Source organism: Podarcis cretensis (genome assembly GCF_951804945.1).
Source record: "Podarcis cretensis genome assembly, chromosome: 11".
In the NCBI taxonomy this organism is placed as follows: Eukaryota; Metazoa; Chordata; class Lepidosauria; order Squamata; family Lacertidae; genus Podarcis; species Podarcis cretensis.
In genome coordinates, this window is record NC_137180.1 from 10552318 (window position 1) to 10574335 (window position 22018).

The 22018-nt window shown below is 43.4% G+C and overlaps 1 protein-coding gene across 7 annotated transcripts in view; it reads right to left on the reverse strand.

Annotated features, from left to right (window-relative positions):
* The window catches only part of CNTNAP4 (contactin associated protein family member 4), a gene marked incomplete at its 5' end in the record, with an annotated part of 290283 nt that overhangs the window by 101202 nt on the left and 167063 nt on the right, over positions 1-22018 (reverse strand). For all 7 annotated transcript variants that reach the window (XR_013843755.1, XM_079996016.1, XM_079996015.1 and 4 more), the window contains 3 exons: positions 118-302; positions 441-644; positions 11388-11535. Coding sequence is in view for 6 of the 7 variants with exons in the window: in XM_079996016.1 (XP_079852142.1) it covers positions 118-302; positions 441-644; positions 11388-11535 (537 nt within the window). The remainder of the gene's footprint in view (positions 1-117; positions 303-440; positions 645-11387; positions 11536-22018) is intronic.

A 22018-nucleotide genomic window follows, 5' to 3' on the forward strand; every position in this document is an offset into this window, starting at 1 on the left:
CGACAAGAGTCTGAATGCTGAAACACTTCCCTAAGCAGCTCACCATCTCCTTCTGCTTCATAATTGCATTTACATAACAAAATAATAAGTCTAATAAATGAAAGATAGTTTTCACACCTCATAATCAAGGTCCAAATAATTGAATTCTCCCTTTGCATGAAAATGGTGAGTGTGTTTATCAACTGTAAAGTTCACTTGATTATTGAAATGTTCAATGAGGACTGAATGCCAATGCTGATCATCCAATAGGCTACCCAGAGTGATATTAACCTGGGCATCAGCAGAATATATTTTTGCATCACCTTCAAGAGGAGAAAAACAAACTGTTAGGTCTGTTGGAAGAAACAATGAAGACAGTGAACTTATATATATAGTTAGTTAGTTAGTTTAAAATAAGCAGATTACTAAGTAGGTGTGCAATATGAATTTGCACTTGATACCTATGTTGATGAGCAAGGAAAGCTTTCCGTTAACTAATGCCAAGGTGATGTGATCTCCATTCTGTCCTTCTCTGTGTAACAGAATCCCATCTCTTTGTATCGTTTTGAACTGCAGAGAAATTATGTCTTTCAGTGCTGTGGTGGATTTGGGGTTAAATCTGTAGAGTAGGAAACTCTTCCCATCAAAATCTGCCACATCGGATCCTAAGAATAACACAACCAAAGCAGTCAAATATATATATATATTGAAAATGTACAATCTACTCCTTGAGTGGGAATTGAAAAATGAAGTAATAAAGAAACAACGATAAAGTGGTCACAAGATCTGGGCAAGACAATACATTTAGATAGGTGGGAAAAATTATGGAGTGTTGACATAAATTTCACAGCTTGTTATTTGATAAGAGAAAATATAATGAAAATGTTGGTACCTCACCCCAGTAAAATTGGCAAAGATCTATAAAAAATATTCAAACCTTTGTTGGAGATGTAAAGCAGAGGTGGGAACAATGCACCATATGTGGTGGGGGTGTAAGGTGATTAAACAATTTTGGACCAAGATACATGAAGAGTTCAAAAGAATATTTAAAAGCACAATTCTCAAAAAGCATACCTGTTAGGCTTAATAACCAACAATATCCCCAAAGATAGATTATTAGTGGCAAACAAATGGAAAACAGAAAAAAATACCAGAATTACCAGAATGGAGAATTAAGATCTGTGAGTTTATGGAGATGGCAAAATTAATGGCATCAATTAGGGGCTGCTCCAAGCAAAAAATTAAGAGAGAGTGGGAGTGTGTGGAGATATATATGAAAAAATGTGGATATGGAAATTAAGTTTAAGATAAACATAAAAGGAAAGACTCGCAAGGATACAAGATGATATTATAAAGGATATGACTATTAAGTATAAATAACTGCTAACACAACAAGAAACAATAATACAAATGCCAATAAGGTCTCACATGGGTGAGAGGAAGTCGGGTGGGAGGGAGGGAAATAGAGGGTGGTATTTGGAAAATTATTGAGAATGTGATATGAAAGTTAAATGATTGTAATTTGAATTATTTTGAATGATTGTGGTTGTAAGTTTTTTTTCTAGTTTTTACTTCTTTTTCTGTCAGAAAAACTTTATTAAGAAAAAGATTTAAAAAGAGAATAACACAAATAAAGGGTCTCTTATGATGGGTTGCCAAGAAGAGGAAGTGCCCCCGCCCTTGTGTGATAATCATTTAGCAAGTATGAGAAATGCGAAGCCATCCTATAAGCATCATATACAAGCCAGAGTTCTGTTCCTATATCTTGCAGCATGGTTCTCTGTAGAACAGAGGAGAAATGTGAAGGAACAAAGCTCTGGGATTTTATTTTTTATTTTTCCCAGAGCTGGAGCAATGGCATCAGCTGGTGAGGCACCAGGTAAGTGACAAACCTTCTCACAGCAGAATGATGTGATAATGAGATGCCCAAGTGTTTGTGTTGCTTGTGACAGATTAGAGTCAGAGGATGGGAGAAAATCAAGCAGAGGAACCTACGGAGCTACCTAATGCCAAGTCAGATCATTGATTCATCTTGTCTAGCATGTTCAACACTATCTGGCAGTGGCTCTGAGGCATTTCAGGTAGGGATCCTTCCCAACTCTACTGGAGACATGAGGGATTCAACCTAGGACATTTTGCATGCAGGGCCTGTGCTGTACCAATGATTACAGCCATTCCCCTATACCAGGGGTCCCCAGACTAAGGCCTGTGGGCTGGATAAGGCCCGAGGGACTCGTTTATCCAGCCCGCAGAGACCCCCGCCACCGGCTCTTACTGGCGCTGCGCTGCACGGCTGCCCACTTCTGGGTCGGAGGAGCACCAGAAATAGCTTGTGCGCATGCGCAAACGTTATTTGCAGTGCACATCTGCATCAGAGGAGGCCCATGCACATGCGCAAAAGCTATTTCCGGTGCTCCTCCAACCCAAAAGTGCGCCAGAAATAGTGTGTGCACACACGTATGGACATGTGCTCCCCCACCCTCCAGCCCACCGCGCGATCGGTGCTGGAGACACCGGCCCAAGGCGCAGTAAGTTTGCTGACCCCTGCCCTATACTTTCAATTTCTTCAATGGGGTTCATATTTCACACTAGCAGTTTAAATGGTGACACCTCTTCTGGGAGAGTCTTTGCGTCCAATCAAGGTGAAACTGTGGAGTCAGAAGCAAGCATTTCATAAGGTATCACTATAAAGGTGGGAATAACAAAGGGGGTGGGGGAAGGTAAGAAATTTCAGTGGTTGAGAGCGAGGGGGAGAAGTACTGTATTTTTCGCCCTATAGGACGCACCATCCCATAAGGCGCACCTAGTTTTTTTGGGGGGAAATAAAGGGGAAAAAATATTTTCCCCCCAGGCGCGGGGCTGGGGCGGGGGAGGCCCGCCCGAGCTTCCCCTGACCCCAGCCCCCAAACAGGCAGCTCTCTACAAGCCGTGGGTGCCCAGCGCTGGCTCCTGCTGCTTGCTGAGAGGTCCGCGAAGCCTGGAGCGCTGAGCTCAGCACGCACAGGTTTCAGCATGCAGGCAACTCTCCGCAAGCAGCGGGAGCGCTCCCGGTGCTTGCGGAGAGGTCCGCGAAGCCTGGAGAGCGAGAGGGGTCAGTGTGCACCGACCCCTCTCGCTCTCCAGGCTTCACCGAAAGCCTGCATTCGCCCCATAGGACGCACACGCATTTCCCCTTCATTTTTGGAGGGGGAAAAGTGCGTCCTATAGGGTGAAAAATACGGTAATTCAATTAAAAAAACTCAAAGGCCTGCTCTCTTCATGCCATTCTGCACTCATTTTGGAGGGAAGAAAGGATATAAATTTAATTAAAGCAATTACCTATTCCACATATATGAAATACTCTTATTGACAGAAGAGGTAGCAATGATTTCACCATTTAAAAAGGTACTTCATTTCTCATGACACATTATCTAGTCCCTTTCAAGGTCATATATATCCACTTGACTGGAAAGAACAGATTTTAGACCAGTAATATAAAACAGTATCTGTCACAATCTGTTACAGTCTGACTTAGAACTACAGAAAGGAACAGATAGCACTCAAGTAAAGCTCGTAGTGTATTCGCGCTGCATAAGTAAAGAAGACAAAGGAGGTAATAGTTCTTGAGAGATACACTTATGAAATAAATGAAGATGTAGCAGACAGCCAATAATATATGAAATCATTTTCCAATTCATTGAGTGTCCTCTTCTAAGTCAATGGAAATCTGCTATCTAACTTTGCTTAATTTGACAAAGAAAAGAAAAAAAACACTCTATATTTTGGAAGCGAGGCTCTAAGAAATTCTCCTGTGCAGGCCCCACTGAAATGAACCTGTGATCTCTGAGGGATTGTGCCTAAGCTTCTTGAAAAGTTATCCATTTTGAGTGACTCATAATATTTTTAAAATGTCATTAATATTCAGCAGAATCGCACCAATTATAAGCAGAAGGGCCTTGTTTTGAACTTAAGCTGTCAGTTGGTTTAATTCTCAGTTCTGTCACATAAGATGAGTAAGTTTTACTTTGGTAAGGGCAGTTCAAGGGAGAACACTAGGACTCTGCATCAATCACATTTTTTTTAATCAGTACATTTTCCACTATGAAAATTAGACCACTAAAACGGGGGCATCAAGCGAGTAACAAATTACACATTCAATCGATTTTAAATGTGTTGCCACCTATCCTTTGACAGAAGGCAGCAGATAAATAAAAAGCAATCAATGAATTCATTAGCATTGATAATTATTTGTAATCTCTACACCAGCATCCCCCAACTTTGGTAACCTTCAGAGGTTTGTGATGTGGTATCTGGAGGTTCCCAGGTAGGGCAATTCCCCCCATCATATCATTATCATTATTAATAATTATTTTCTTTACCTCAGACTCACATAAAATATATACCTATATGATGAATAAAATCTCAATTTAAATTGAAATAAGAATGAAATCAAAGCAAAATACATAAAAGAAACAGAATGGGTTCATACTATTTCTCTACTATACACGTTGCACAATCTGTCATCTTCTACGTTAATTTATTCAAATACACTTTTGAATATCATCCTTACTGGGTTTTCTCTTTTCCGATCATCAATTGATTAAAAAAGAATGCATTTATTTACAGAAATAAACTTTTTAGGCTCAGTACATGGTAAAGGAAAATACAAAGTTTCCCCCTCTTTCCTAAGGATTATTTCAAGTTTTGTCTGAAAACCATGAGAAATATTTCAAAAAGCAAAATAAGCAATGATTTCCAAGACTTTGATAATCAAGGATTAATGTTTGCCTCACATGCCCTCCTTCAATTCTAGTTTGCTAGATAACTCTTAACTACAAATAAAACAACCCTCAAAACCTAAATTGCCCAGAGCAGTCTCTGGAGATGTATGAAGGCATTGTACAAGTGTGCATGGAAAGATATTAAGTTCTGCAGTTTGTGTACTGACCAAACCAACCAACCAACCAACAGAAGGTGTGGATGGGGCAAAGCTTTGCAGAAACCTCTGTCTTTGCCCTCCATTCCTCCTTTTCTTCAAAAATCAGCACAAGAGTCTTTGGTAGGGTGGATGCAAGTTGATGCTCCTACAACTTATTTTATTTCGGCAATTTGTATGTTGCCTTTTAGGATCATCGTTCTTCACAAAGTGATTCACAATTGAACAATAGAAAACAGAATTAGCTACGTGTACTGGACATAGAAACGTGCCCCAAACCATTTCCCATGTAATAGTTAAGAAGAGACATTAGAGGAGACGATTTTTGGTGACATTTGTTTGGGTCAAAACAAAATAAAAAAATTCCTTCCAGTAGCACCTTAAAGACCAACTAAGTTAGTTCTTGGTATGAGCTTTCGTGTGCATGCACACTTCTTCAGATACACTGAAACAGAAGTCACCAGACCCTTCTATATAGTGAGAAGGTGGGGAGGGGTATTACTCAGAAGGGTGGTGGGATTGGGTGATTGGCAGATAGCTGTGATGAGCCTGTTGACGACTCTTAACGACTGCAATAGGTCTTACAGGGAAAAGCAAGGGGTGAGAAGGTGAAAAATGGCTTTGTCATGTATAATGAGATAAGAATCCAATGTCTTTGCTCAGACCAGGTCTCTCCATGGTTTTAAGTTTGGTAATAAGTTGCAATTCAGCAGCTTCTCTTTCCAGTCTATTTCTGAAATTCCTTTGTAATAAAACAGCTACTTTGAGATCTTGTATAGAATGTCCTGGGAGATTGAAGTGTTCTCCTACTGGTTTCTCTGTCTTGTGATTCCTGATGTCAGATTTATGTCCGTTTATTCTTTGGCGTAAGGTTTGGCCTGTTTGTCCAATATAAAGAGCTGAAGGACACTGTTGGCATTTGATGGCATACACAATGTTAGACGATGAGCAATTAAATAGTCCCGAGATGGTATGTGTGATGTTGTTGGGGCCAGTAATGGTGTTGTCCGGGTGTATGTGGCAGCAAAGTTGGCATCTGGGTTTATTGCAGGATCTGGTGCCAGTGTCCGTGTTAAGTCTGTTTGTAGTATTATTGTGGGTTAGGAGTTGTTTAAGATTGGGTGGCTGTCTGTGGTGCAGGGCTTTGAATGTACAGAGGTACCTCAGGTTAAGAACTTGATTCGTTCCAGAGGTCTGTTCTTAACCTGAAACTGTTCTTAACCTGAAGCACCACTTTAGTTAATGGGGCCTCCCGTTGCTGCCACGCCGCAGCTACACAATTTCTGTTCTCATCCTGAAGCAAAGTTCTTAGCCCAAGGTGCTATTTCTGGGTTAGCAGAGTCTGTAACCTGAACATAGCTGTCAACTTACAGATTTGAAAATAAGGGACCAGCAGCCTTGAAAATAAGGGACCAGCAGCCAAAATAAGGGACCTGCAGCGTCACCTGTTCCAGGCACTCCAGTCTTCCTGTCCTCCTGCAGTCTGGTCAAACTCATGCTGGTAGCTTCGAGAACACTGTCCAACCAACTTTGTAACCAGAGGTTCAACTGAATAGAATCTGAATCACATGCACCACAAGGCCTATGCAGCTTCAACTTAAGATGGCTCCCCGGCCTGGCTTTGCACTGCAAAGTTTGCAGCAGCACGTGCAACAAAATGGCATCCAGCATTTAAAAACCCCCTCAGCTTGCATTAACTAGCCACACACAAGGCATGCAAGCTCCACCCCCCAGTCGTTCTTAGACTTCTTATTGGGTGAGCAACATAGCCAAGCAACACAGTTGGAGCCTCCCTCCTCCCTGGCCGGCAGGGAGGGAGGGAGAGGAGCTGCTTCCTTTGAAATTTAAGGGACATCATTTAAGGGACATTTAAGGGACATCCATCAATAAGGGACAGCAGCGGGACATGGCGCTGGAATAAGGGACTGTCCCTTTAAATAAGGGACACTTGACAGCTATGAACCTGAAGCGTCTGTAACCCGAGGTACCACTGTACTTGCTTTCTGAGGAGGCTGGGGGGTGTTTGTCAGTGCCTTTCCTTTCCTTCTGCAAACCATCTCACCAGTACAGTGGTACCTCTGGTTATGTACTTAATTCGTTCTGGAGGTCCGTTCTTAACCTGAAGCACCACTTTAGCTAATGGGGCCTCCTGCCGCCGCTGCGCGATTTCTGTTCTTATCCTGAAGCAAAGTTCTTAACCTGAGGTACTATTTCTGGGTTAGTGGAGTCTGTAACCTGAAGCGTATGTGTCAGGGACTCAGCGGGAGCGCAGGGAGGAGAAGAGATGGAGAGCGAGGGGGAGCAATCCGAGGGCAGCGTAGGAGAATATGACAGCAGCCCGATAGATTCCATGAGCCTCTCCAGCGAATCGGAAGATTCACAGAAGGGGGCGCCGATGGGCAGGGCAAGGGGCGAGCCAAGGGGGACACCCCAGAAGCAAGGGGCCAGCGGGGACTCCCAGAGCAGCAGTTGGAAATCAGGACCAGCTTCCCCACCAGAGCGCAGTGGGGGGGAGGAGTTCCAGGTGTCAGAGCCCACATATGCACCACCAGCGAGAGAAGATGAGTCAGGGTTGACCACGCCTCCATCGGAGAGCGAGTTAACGGTCAAGAGGAAAGTTGCAGGCTGGGCGCGCGCGCCCAGTTCAAAGGTACAGGCGAGCGGCACAGAAGGTAGCCCGGATAGGGAACCAGGTCCTAAAGCCCGCCGGAAGGAGGGGCAAGAATCGTCAGGGTCAGCATCAGAGGAGTCCAGGAAGGATGAGACCCTAGCGGGCAGGAGGGCCCAGAGGAGAAAGGAACTTAGAAAGAGGTGGAGCAAAGCGAGGGTCTTAAACTGGTGTGGAAGGGGAGGAGACTCAGACAGGACTTCGCCGGTTTAAGGTCGGGACGTAGAGCTGCACGCTGCGGCTTTAAAATGGAAACTGAATCTCAATAAAGACTTTTGTACATAACTACAGCCTAGCGTTGGTCCTCTGTGAGCTGGGACCTGGAGGCAGCTCTGACAGTATGTAACCTGAAGTACCACTGTATTCTGTGCTCTGCAGCCTTCCCCAGTGTCCGCACTTCAATTAAAACCCAGGCGAAGACATGATAATGTAACACTACCCATGGGCCTTCTCCCCCCCAAAAAAAATCAGGAAATACAAGCAGCCAAGGAGGCTGGGGAAAAGTTTATGGGCAAGCAAAGCAGATCACCCTCAACCACCTTGCAATACCAAAGCAAGCTCAAAACCCTAGAGCCTCTGGAAGTCTAAAGAAATTCTCAAATGCCCTTAGAAGGAGGCAGAAAACAAATGGACGTCTCCTTCACAGGGGAAGAAAACGTTGGAGACATCAACAGATTTTGGCACGGCACTAGTTTCCTTTCACACAAAGCTCATCTCGTGGAAGACGCTCCCTGCTAGAGGAATAGCGGACCACTCTGCTTCCAGAATGTGTGCATTGGATCTGAAGCATACTTGGAACAGAAAGCCTCTCCACCTCCCAGAGGAGAGGTGTCGTGAGCGGGAGCCCATCCCGCGTCAGCAGGGGGTTGTATTCGGCTCCCTGCATCATTTTCCCGGCTGCCGTGACACGCCCGTCAGGCCAGCCAATAGGGTTGGCTCAGGGGTGGGCTCTAGCCAGATTCAAGTGGCCGCAGCATCCCCACACCTCATTCGGTTTCCTGGAGTCATCAGATCACCTGCCCGCCCTCCTTTTAGGTCATATTTATGCTCTTGACCTTGCTGTGGACTTTGGTTGGTTGCCCTGGTAGACCAGGGGGCCTGGTAGGAATTTTTATCCATTTGGCAAATTGGCACCAGCCTCTTGGTGTCTCGCCTGCCTCATAGCAAATCGTCACAACTTTTCCGGTATTGGAGGTTAGGCATTTGAATATGTGCTGTGTGTTGGTAGGCGGGGTGTGGCCATCACCTACCCCTCCCCTTTTGGGTATTCCGTTAAAGGAATCCGGTGGTTGTGGATCCTGTCTGATACCCTGCTGGTGGCTAGGGCCATGGCACGCCCCCCGGTGACATCAGGGGAAGCTTCCAGTTGTATTTGCATCAACAAGCTCCTCCCACTGGTTGTTAACCTTCAAATGCCCCTCCTCACGCTGCACGGGGTGGGGTCATATATAGGTTGTTTGATCCAGTGCCTAAGCCAATACCACTCACATGCTGTAACCAATAAAGTTGTGGCCTTCTTTAGCCCATTAACCTAAAATACATGTGTCCTTGTGTCTTATTTACCCCTATGCAGGTTGCGGGTCCTCGATTCACAATTGCTCTTGGCCTGAATGGCTCAAGCCTGCCACAAACTCTTGCGAAAAAGGAAGCTGTTGCGAAAGTGCTTGGTCAGAACTTTTTAGCAGTGCCCGACATCAAGCTTTGCCTCGCGTTCCTCAGCCTGCCTTTCTTGCTCTGCTTGCCCTGTGCCCTTGTCAACGCAGTCCTTGATCTCTCTGCCTGATCTGAATTCCCTACTGATACTGTGTCTCGTAGATTTCCTAAAAATAACATCCATGACTCTAATCAGGCAAATGTTTCTCATGCCCCAATGAGTTCCTGACAGCCTGAAAGTCTCCCCTACTTTGAGAAAAGTGACATTTCACTTCATAGCACAGCTGTGGAAGACATCACAACTGTATGCTGTACCGGATTGCTTGAACCGCTTTGCTGGAAAAAGGGTGATATGCTTCTGCTTGCGGGTCCTCCCCTCTCGCAAAAACAACAGCACCCCATATACAACTTTGCGAGCAGGTTTTTAACACATTCCCTTCTTTATTCCTCCTACACAGTTCTGGTTGCTGGGGTACCCAGCAGCTGTTTTAATCATAATGATCATTAATAATTTTATTTTTTGTACCCCGCCCAGCTGACTGGGTTGTATTTGAAAACTTCTTTCAGAACAACTTTCTATTCCTTTTGTCTTGCCAAATCAAAATTCTGGTTTTGCATGAAATCAGGGTGGGGTTGGAGAGCAAAAGCAAAGGGAAAATAGCAGGGGGTGTGGTGTGGCTTCAGAACTGGGTGGAAGCCGAAAAGAGTACGTAGCAATTGCAATGTATGGATAACGCAGGAGATTACCAACAGGGGTGATAATCTCCTGCATTGTGGTTTGTGAGCAAGGCTGGGTGGGGTTGCAGAAAAGGAGGTGGGAGGAGGTAAAGGAATGGAATCATAGAATCATAGTTGGAAGAGACCCCGAGGGTCATCTATGCCAACCCCCTGTAATGCAGGAATCTCAACTGAAGCATCCATGACAGCTGGCCATCCATCCGGAAGTGAAACTAAGAGTGGGTGTAAAGTGGATACAGAACAAAAGAGAGAAGTGGCTTCAGAATGGGGTTGGGACCAGAGCGGTCTTTTCTATTGGGCTTAGTGGTGCGTTGCACCAGCTTCTCAGGGGCGCCCCAGCAATGGGGCAGCAGCGTGGCTTTGCCGGCGGCCTCCCCTTTCTCTCCATGCCCGCCAGCTGTGTCCCGTCAACCATATGGCTGGCGGACATGCAGCTTCCTTCCCAAGCCTCCGCGAGAGGAGAGTGATTCCCGCAGAGGCTTGGGAAAAGGTTGACAACTCTGGGAAATGGGGGGGAGGGTGCTAGAGAGATCTTTGTACCACGGCGCCGGATATGCTTAAGACGGCCCTGGTTGGGATGGTGAAAAACAATTTTAGTAGTTGCATGAGGTGTATCAGGATGCTATCAGCGGTCCCCGGCTAGTTGCCCAGGAAAGTAGAAAGACAAGGAAAAGTTTATTACAGTCCCTTTTTTTATTTCAATCTTTACAGAGAGAGGCTATAGAACCCAGCCTCTTGGATAATGGCATTGTCCTGAGTGAATCTCCACCCCCCCCATCTCTCCCACTTCCTCATTCATCACTTCTATGGGCACTGCTACATGCCCTCTGTCTTTGAGCTCTTTGCTCTCCTACTTTCAAGACTCGCCGGGTTCTGGGAGATGGTGGGTTGCCCTGTGCCCTCTTTTTCCAGGACACATCCTCTTTTTGAGGGGTAAAATTTCTGTCGGGGTGGATTTTTTAAATTTGCCAAAATGTCTCTGGCTATACTTTCTGGATGAGACATAGACATAACTGGTGGTTGCAGACTTGCTTTCCTCTTCTCTTCTCCTGCCCTGCTCCCCGGCAATAGATCACACTTTCTATAGCAGACGTATAGTAGGGATATTTAAAATCAGAGTTGTCATAGTGTCCTCTTTTGTGCTCTTCAAAATATGGCAACCCTACAGAGCTAATTTGGGAACTATGCATGTGTATTCTGTTTCACTTAAATTAAGATTATTGATCTATACTTCAATTCATTATATGGTGCAATTGACCTCAATGTGCAAATATCAAGATAATAATGGGGGGGGGTATGCTGTTAGGATACAGAACTCTCACACAAATATCTATATTTCCATTAAAGGCCAATTAGCAGGTCCCCCCCCCCCATTTAGAATGCACCTGTAGATTTCAATTATGTGATTCATCTCAAAGAAAAGGCATCACTTACTGTAAGCACAGCCATAGACCTCGATCCTCATTCCAATCCTGCCATTGCGGTTCCAATCCAAAGGGACAAACCGCAGAAATCTTGCTTTGATGGAATGTTGGAGATTATAAGTTACCACAGTGTCTGCATTGGTGTTTCCTGAAAAAGCCTGAAAAGGACAATTTAAAAGTCAGCATTTGCTGTATGGCTTTATTTCTTAAACCTTGACATGGAAACTTTTTTCCCTTGTACGCTCTGAGAACCTGTGCTAAAAGCTCAGTGAGGTGTAACTGTTCTCCTGTAAGATGTCTCATTGCGTAGATATAACCCCAGACTTAGATCTGGTTCAGATGATCACATTAAACAGAGTCCATGTGACTGAGAACGCACCACAGTGAACATTCTTGGGTTTCTACCCTCTCCCGCTCCACCTTTCAATACGTGGGCAATGGACGAGAGGGAAAGCTTCTACTTTCACTGTTAAGGGCAAAACATAACTATCACACAATGTCAAAACTCAGGATACTGTGGGCTTCTTCTAACCAAAGTTAGATGACAAACCAGAATCAGAAACTGTAGCTGAATCCCACTGGGTTTAAACCATCTTTGATTAGAGCAAACCTCAGTTTCTCACTCAGATGTAACAGAATTGTAATTTGTTCTTAACGTGAATTTTCATTCATGCATGAATGAGGAGGAGTGGGTGAAAGGAAGATGTGATGCTGAGGTCATGCTATGGTTTACTTGATCACCTGAGATGAATAATAGAATATGTTTTTTTTTTTCTTCTGAAGCATGAAAGAAACATTCTTATTCTGCTAATCTTTTCTTTTTTAAAAAAATGTATTGATGTCAATGGGAGTAGGACCACGCCCACCCTCATTTTACAGTTTCTTTACTATGTGGCAGTAAAGGAATGAAGCTATTTTGTGTTTTATTTTTGGATTGTAATGTGATTGCTTTTTGTATTAGTTGATATTCTGTCTGGAAGTGTCAACTTTTCAGCCTAGTTCATTTATCCTAACACTTAAGTGACAAATGAAAATTTATGCAAGAAAAGGGTGGTGACAGTGATTTTCCAATAGAATGATGTGTTAGGGCTAGAGAGAATGGCATTTTCAGTTTCATAATACTTTAAACATTGCAAAATAATGTTAAAGGGGGTGTATGCATGAGAATGCGGCTAGGGATCCACAGAGCCATCCTTCCAGGTCAACCACGCAATCCAGATCTGCTTCAAAATCAATTTATGGGGCAGGGCTAATGTTTAACTGGGTTAGAAAAACCTAGTTTCAATCGTCTTCTTACCAACTGCAGGGTGCAGCATACTGCTTCGTTTACTGGACTGTTAAAATCTCCTTTGCACATTCTAAGGCAGAGGGCCTTTTCGGTAGTGGCACCCACCCTGTGGAACGCCCTCCCATCTGATGTCAAGGAAATAAACAACTACAGTCATACTTCGGGTTACAAATGCTTCAGGTTGCGTTTTTTTGGGTTACGGACCTGCCAAAACCTGGAAGTATGGGAACAGGTTACCTCCGGGTTTTGGGGTCATGCATGCACAGAAGCGCCGAATCGCAACCCCTGCGTGCACAGACGCACCACTGTGGGTTGCAAACGCTGCAGGTTGCGAACATGCCTCCCACACGGATCACGTTCACAACCCGAGGGTCCACTGTATCTAATGTTTAGAAGACATCTGAAGGCAACTCTGTTTAGGGAAGTTTTTAATGACTGGTGTTTTCATGTACCATATTTTTCGCTCTATAAGACGCACTTTTCTCCTCCTAAAAAGTAAGGGGAAATGTGTGTGCGTCTTATGGAGCGAATGCAGAGCTCCTGCTGCGCTCAAGAAGCTTTGCGTTGCTTTCGCTGAAGCCAGGAGAGCAAGAGGGATCTGTGTGCACCAATCCCTCTTGCTCTTCTGGCTTCAGGGATAGCCATGCAAAGCCTCTTGAGCACAGCGGGAGTGTTCCTGACTCTTCGCTCAAGAGGCTTTGTGTTGCTTTCGCTGTTTCTTGTTTTCCTCCTCTAAAAACTAGGTGCGTCATATGGTTGGGTGCGTCTTATAGAGCGAAAAATATGGTATTTGTTGGAGGCCGCCCAGAGTAACTGGGGAAACCCAGCCAGATGAGCGGGGTACAAATAATAAATTATTATTATTATTATTATTATTATTATTATTATTATTATTATTACTACTACTACTACTACTATGGGGCCCAGCAATAAAGGAGGAAGTAAAACCTCATCTCCTTTCGTTGCTGGCTCTCATTTATGCTGGGCTGCAGGTGAGGTGGCACGACAGAGGCCAAGTCTTGGCCAGGGAGAAGCGAGCAGGGAACCAAGGCCTGCTGAGCCCAGACTATGCTGCTGCTGGTCATAATCCCGGTGGTTGTCACAGCAAGGTGGCCTTGGGATCAGTCGCAAAGAGGCCTGGTGGGGAGCTAATTGTGGAGGGGGGTGCCCCTTGGAATTCCATCCTGCTGGGTGTTTGGCTCAGTTCGGTTTGGGATTCAGCTGGGGCACAGTCCACAAGTGTCCCAGGAAAAAAATGGGACATCCCTTTTTCTCATGTGACAACATGGTGGCCACAGTGGTCACGCGACTCACATGGGAGCGTGGCGGGAAGATGCGTGTCTTGGTTTTGGGACTCAAAGACGTTGGAGGTATGTCAGTGCGCACAACATTTGTGCTACCTATAAATAGCCAATTGGATAAAATGAAACGCTCTTGAATTCTAGAGCCCAGCTGTGCCTTCCATTCATCATGTCAAAGCCTTGTTGTGAATGCCAGGCTTGGACAGTTCGAAGCTCTCAAGCAACATGCAGTGGGGCTCATAATCAAGCACACAGGGAAATAAAAACTCCGCAGCAACTTTTTCTCTATCTATACACTGCTTATCTCTGCTTCTATTTCCTTTGGCAGCTAATTGTTGCTAAGTGTTGAGAGGAGAAGGAGCAGCTACCAAGGAGAGATAAGATAAGCAGAGATAAAGAATGGATGGCTGGAGATGGGTGATTCAGGGCTTCTGCTTTCCTGTGTGCTTATCTGCAATCCTGTTTGTTTTCATTGTTTCTGGCGGTGAGTTCCAGCATTCTCAACACTGATGTTTACTTTTGACATAATAAATGTAGAATAGTCAGGTTTGAACAGAGGTTGCTTAATTGTCCTCAATGCATTTTTGCTGTGAATTCCAGAGGTGACAATGAACATTGCTTATTTAAAGAGCACATGCATTGTTCTTGCAAACAATATGGCTTTATACTTTTTATGCTCTAACACATGCAAGTGTTTTCCCAATTGCTCAAATGGAAAGTGAAGCTCTTTGGCCCACCGCAGGTGGTTCCCCACCATAGGGCACCAAGCCAAGTGGGGACAAAATTGAAAAGATCCATAATTGAGAAGATCCATTTGGGGGAACAGAATTTTGCTCTTGTTCAAGGTACAATATTACAAAAGATTACTATAGGCTGCCCATGATGCCAATGGATGCCATTGAAATGCCTGCTTGCATGGGATAATAATAATAATAATAATAATAATAATAATAATAATAATAATAATGTTCTTCCTTCGAGATAAATCTCAGGTAACCTTAATAAACTTCCTATTGCATCAAATTCAAAAGGAAATACTTCAGTCCATTTTCTACTCATAACGACCAGTTCCATTGTCTAAAAATGAACTATCCAACATTGTTCTAAATATTTGTTCAATATATGTGAGAGGTATTTTACACATTTAGAATTCAATTGTTCATTGAATAAATGCTCAATTTAATCACAAAGTAAGAGTATCTTTTCATATGAAAATCAATTTGCGATTCTATGATTTAAATTATCATCATCTCCAGTATGTTTCTATTGCTGCAAAAGCCACTTGCAGACAGAGAGTGCAATTATTATTATTATCTAAATGAAACGAAGGATATGTTTGCTAATGCATATGGTGCTGGCATTTCTCATTCCATCTTTATCATGTAGCAAAGCTGGGTTTATATAGCTAATCACATAAGTATCTATAATATCATAGCACTCTCCACCCCTCCCTTCAAGATACTAAAAATCACTGAACAGCTTGTGAACGTGGCTGTTAGTGATAACCTATAATGCTAATAAGTGTTAGAACTAAATATTTAAAGGCAGTCAATTGCAAGTCTTAGAGTCATGCTACTACTCTGATTGAGGACTGCAGACACACAGGAAGCACTGAAGGTCAGAGGCTGGTCTTTTATTGGCTCCCAGGAAAGTCTCTGGCAAAAGACTACGATTTGAGGGGTGTGGGGAGACAGAGTATTTGTTATTGTCCCTGCTGCTGCTTGCATTTTTGCTGCTCACTACTATGAGAAACGGGACGCAGGTGGCACTGTGGGTTAAACCACAGAGCCTAGGGCTTGCCAATCAGCAGGTCGGCAGTTTGAATCCCCACGACAGGGTGAGCTCCCGTTGCTCGGTCTCTGCTCCTGCCCACCTAGCAATTCGGAAGCACGTCAAAGTACAAATAGATAAATAGGCACCACTCCGGTGGGAAGGTAAACGGCATTTCTGTGCCAGAAGTGGCTTAGTCATGCTGGCCACATGACCCGGAAGCTGTACTCCGGCTCCCTTGGCCAGTAAAGCAAGATGAGCACTGCAACCCCAGAGTCGGCCACAACTGGACCTAATTGTCAGGGGTCCCTTGACCTTTACTATGAGAAACAATTAACAGCAAAAACATTCTGTTCATACCAAGAGGACAATTAATATTTTGTCACTGATCTTAATTCAGGGAGTTGGAGCAAAGGGAGTTCACCTATAATTCTATCCCCCCCTCCCCATTTTTGCACCTTCCATAGTCCATTAGAATTACTCATGGTATCACTGTTTTAATTTTTTATATTAAATACTGTTCAACTAACCGTTCTCTTTATCATACTACGGTCTTATTCTCTCACGACTGCGGAAAATTTACAATCCTACCAAACCTCTCCTTTTAAAAGAAAGGCCTTGAACCTGCCATGCACTCCCTCAGAGTTGAACGCCACTAAATTATACAGACAGAATATTTACTACACTTCAGAGTGTTAGAATACAATCTGTCGTGTAATGACACAAAGCAGGTACATAAAACATGTTGTCTTTGAAAAGCAGTTGGTGTTCCACATGCCCAGCATAAAAGCAGACGAATTGATAACTTAGTTATCATCACAGTTTTGAAATATGTCACTCTTGTGCAGCTTAAAAAGAACAGTCGGGGGTAACACTCAGAGTAGTACCAAAGAACTACCCTTGCTGCAAATATGTCTTTAGTCAGCCTACTGCTTCTGGCTAATAATTTCATTCCCAAAACCAAATGCTGAAACTTATTAGTGCTGTTATAATAATTCTAAGGTCCCAAATATAAAATAAACATTCCTAAATGTACAAGGCAAATACATATATAAGTATACAAACTACGTTTCTGAAATAGTACAGGAGAGCAATCCTGAAGTCATTTTGATTCTCCCAAACCATTCTGACTCTCCCAAATTGACCTCAACTATTTCTCTGCAATTGGGACGCAGGTGGCGCTGTGGGTTAAAGCCTCAGCGCCTAGGACTTGCCGATCGAAAGGTCGGCGGTTCAAATCCCTGCGGCGGGGTGCGCTCCCGCTGCTCGGTCCCAGCGCCTGCCAACCTAGCAGTTCGAAAGCACCTCCGGGTGCAAGTAGATAAATAGGGACCGCTTACCAGCGGGAAGGTAAACGGCGTTTCCGTGTGCGGCTCTGGCTCGCCAGAGCAGCGATGTCACGCTGGCCACGTGACCCGGAAGTGTCTCCGGACAGCGCTGGCCCCTGGCCTCTTAAGTGAGATGGGCGCACAACCCCAGAGTCTGTCAAGACTGGCCCGTACGGGCAGGGGTACCTTTACCTTTTTATTTCTCTGCAAGGAGGAAGGAAATGGGAAAGTCTGTTTGCATACCTGTCGTAAGGGCATATTTGTGTATGAATAGGGTGAGCCTGTGACCTGGATTCAGGAACTAAAGCATTTAGCATCACAAAAGAATAGCCAGGCTGCCCAGGTAAAGCAATTAGTGACCATTAACAGATATCCTGGCAAACATGAGTTCTGCTGTAGACTGCCTCCTATGATGTATTTCTGCTGTAGACTGCCCTCTTCTGTGATGTATGTATGATGTTTTGTGAGGTGGTCTTGAGCCACAGGGTGGGCAATTTCAAATGTCTATATAAGGGCTTGTGCACCATTGTTCAGGGTTCCTCCTCCCTCCTGCATGTGGTGAGTGAGGACCCTGTTGCAGTAGTTAATAAAGATCAGGCTTACTAGCTGCTTTGCTTCTCAATATTCTCTGGCTGGCCTCTGCTATTTTCTCCTACTGATAGGGAACTCACTTAAAGACTCTATATAGGCTCTTGGATACTCCATAAGGGAAAAGGAGCAGGTTTTTTTCTTTTAACAGTGCAATAAATAAATCTAATGACTCTCACCTAAGAGATCTACAGCAAACCTTTTTAGAACTAAAATACCCAGCAGATGAAGTTAGACAACAGATCAACAGAGCCAGACTGATACCCAGAGAGAACTTGCTGCAAGACAGACCCAAAAAAGAAAATAACAGAACACCTCTAGTCATCACATACAGTTCCCAAGTTAAAACAGTAGAACGCATCATCAGAGATCTACAACTTCTCCTGGACAATGACAATTCTCTTTCTCAAGCTCTGGGAGGAAGACCTTTCATTGCCTACAGACAGCCACCCAATCTTAAACAACTCCTAACCCACAATAATACTACAACCAGACTTAACACGGACACTGGCACCAGAGCCTGCAATAAACCCAGATGCCAACTTTGCTGCCACATACACCCGGACAACACCATTACTGGCCCCAACAACATCACACATACCATCTCGGGACTATTTAATTGCTCATCGTCTAACATTGTGTATGCCATCAAATGCCAACAGTGTCCTTCAGCTCTCTATATTGGACAAACAGGCCAAACCTTGCGCCAAAGAATAAACGGACATAAATCCGAAATCAGGATCCACAAGACAGAGAAACCAGTAGGAGAACACTTCAATCTCCCAGGTCATTCTATACAAGATCTCAAAGTAGCTGTTCTATTACAAAGGAATTTCAGAAATAGACTGGAAAGAGAAGCTGCTGAATTGCAACTTATTACCAAACTTAAAACCACGGAGAGACCTGGTCTGAACAAAGACATTGGATTCTTATCTCATTATACATGACAAAGCCATTTTTCACCTTCTCACCCCTTGCTTTTTCCTGTAAGACCTATTGCAGTCATTAAGAGTCGTCAACAGGCTCATCACAGCTATCTGCCAATCACCCAATCCGACCACCCTTCTGAGTAATACCCCTCCCCACCTTCTCACTATATAGAAGGGTCTGGTGACTTCTGTTTCAGTGTATTTGAAGAAGTGTGCATGCACACGAAAGCTCATACCAAGAACTAACTTAGTTGGTCTTTAAGGTGCTACTGGAAGGAATTTTTTTATTTTGTTTTGAGTATGGCAGACCAACATGGCTACCTATCTGTAACTATAAATAAATCTCTACTTTGCATGGAACTCTTGTTAATTCCAGTGAGACTTGGACAAGACTTGTACCCGATACATTTCCCCTTATTCACACAAAACAATATGGAAGTAATGATCTAAAACCTATATACTTGGATGTGATAATACAATGACCTAAACTGTGCTGATCATACCACTGATTGACTAATTTAATTTTATGCTCCCTACACAACAGCCTTGTGACAATCTTTATATTACATAACTCAGACCTGTGTTTGTCTGAAATCTTGTGTACAGGGACAATTCTTAAAACTGTTCAGTTTCAATAGGTTTCAAACAGCCAGGGAGAGCAATCCAAACTATAGGAGGCCAGTATAATTTATGTCAGGTAGATTATGCCACTGCAATTTCACCCTATTCCAAACTCAATTCAGAAGCTGGGCTACCACAGGCTGAGCCAAACTGAGCCTGGGAAAACACGCATTAAAAGTAGGCTAATGCTATCCTTTTTGCAAATGTAAATTCCATATGTGTCCGTTCTGAGCTAAGTCTCTCACTGCCCTGCCTGGACTTATCCCAAGCTCTACTGAGCAGGGTTTGGCTGAGCCATGATGAAGGACTTATATCTCCGTGGTATAGCTCTGAAAGAGCCAAGCTGAAAAACCTCAGCTGGCAAAGCCACAGCTGATCCCAAACTCAGCCAGAGATCTGCCTATTCCAAACTCTACTCATCCTGATGGATTTTGGGTCTGCTCTGCTACCTATTTAGAATTTGGTTGATTTGATTGACAGCCTATGTCCTTTTAAAATGTGGCCCTTTTGGGGGGGGGAGGGGTGTTATCAGGTTGTTTTTATTTTGATTATATATATTGTGGTTCTTATGTTGATCTTGTTCTGTGAACCGCCCTGAGACCTCCAGGTATAGGGCAGTATATATATTCTAATAATAATAATAATAATAATAATAATAATAATAATAATAATAATAGAGCCAAAGGTTTAGCACCTCTGGAAATAAGCAAAACCAGCAGGTTGATCATAATACTTCTTAAGTACAGCATCCCCCCAATTTTTTTTAAAAAATGGCTGTTATGTATCACAAAGCAAAAAAGGTAAAACTGAAAAAGGTGGTGAGATCTAATGACTTCTGTACAATGTGGTATTTCCTTTTAAGCGGTAATTCATGCATTTCTGAATCATTTCTGAAAGCATTACATTCAATATTCTCTCCTTTTCTTTGCAATTACTATTGAATTCTGTGACACTTAAACAACTTCAATGAAACACATTTTTTTTATGAAAAGCAAATGCTTTTTTCAATAAACAGAATTGTCAGAAAAGTTCACCTAAAGCGATATTACACTATGATAATGGGTGTTTCTGTTCAAATAAAAAGACCAAAGCATTTTGAGGTAAACAAAAAACCATTTGGCTAAGAGTAGCAGTATTTCTTAGTGGGGCTCAGAAAATCATTTTTTCTTAGTTTTACAGCACACAATCACCATGGTAGGCTTCAGAAGGACTGAGGAGATTTTCCTGAATTGACTTTTGCATTGTCAGCCAACATAATTCATTACTTAGACATGGTCAATAGGCTAAAGTCAGGCATGCTTGTATTTAAGAAGCTGTTAATTTTGAAAGCATATTGCTGCCAATCCATTTGGATGTGCAATTTCACACAGCAGAATGACTATAGATTTTGACGGATAGCTTGCATGCCGTATTTTCTACTTGAAGTTTCCTCACCTATGACCTCATGACAGAACTGCCTCATCAGTATCAATCTTGCTTCACTCCATCATTTTTCTGATGACTGATGCATCACCTCCCAGAGATGCTTGAGGAATTCAGCAGTTTTGAGTTCCTATATGAAATCACTTGACCCATATGTTCAGATCAGAGCATAGCCATGAATCAGATTTCACATTTTTGCAGTGTAGTTCTCAACACTTTTAAGTACAAAAATATGCATTCTTATTTTGAGAGATCATTCACATTTAAATATCCTCTCTATATATTTATAAACTGAACTTTCATAGAAAATATAGCAAGGTGGTATGCAATGTAAAAACAAATACTACAATAGCAAAAACATCTCTAATGTATCAATACAAACACCAGTGGTTTACAATGTATCAAATAATATCAAAATTATGTGAGTGTGTGAGAGTCAGGAGCTCAGTTCACACATTCTTTTTCAGATCTTTTTGGACAGGGTTGAAGCTTGGAAGATAATTGATTCCTTTGTAAGAAGAAGAATTGCCTAGATGTTCACCTTCTAACAAACTCAGCACTTTGTTTGTGTGCCAACATACAACTCTGAATCATCATAGTCCGTTCCCAGATGCTTTAGAGGGAGGAAAACCCCAACCGATTTTTTTCTTGAGTCAAGAAGCAGCAGACTCCAAAATATAAGTGTGATTGTTTCTTGAGCTATCAAGCTCACTCTATGGAATCTCTCGTTCCCACTGACATCAGAGGCACAATTGGTGGTGACACGAGAGAGAGCTTTTTCCATGGCTGCTCCCATATTGGGGAATTCCCTCCCAAAAGAGGTTAGATTGGCTTCCTCCTTCTTATCTTTCCACCAGCAGGCTAAGATTTTCCTATTCAGGCAGACCTTTGAAAACTAAGGTGTAGATGGATTGTCTAGGGTGTTAGGTGAGGGGTAGCAGGTAAAAAAAAGGTAAAGGACCCCTGGGCGGTTAAGTCTAGTCAAAGGCAACTATGGGGTAGCAGTGCTCATCTCGCTTTCAGGCCAAGGGAACCAGTGTTTGTCCACAGACAGCTTTCCGCTTCATGTGGACAGCATGACTGAACCACTTCTGGCACAACCGTGATAGTAACCAGAGTGCACAGAAACACTGTTTACCTTCCCGCCACAGCGGTACCTATTTATCTACTTGCACTGGCATGCTTTTGAACTACTAGGTTGGCAGGAGCTGAGAACTCACCATGTTGAGGGGATTTGAACCGCCGACCTCCTGATTGGCAAGCCCAAGAGGCTAAGTGGTGACACATTGTGCTCCTTCTGGGGTAGCTTGCCCATGTTTGGTCCCCACCCTGCACTCAGCTCTCACTTGTGGCTCCAAGAAGCAGTCACCATATGACAGCAGCCACACCCCAGG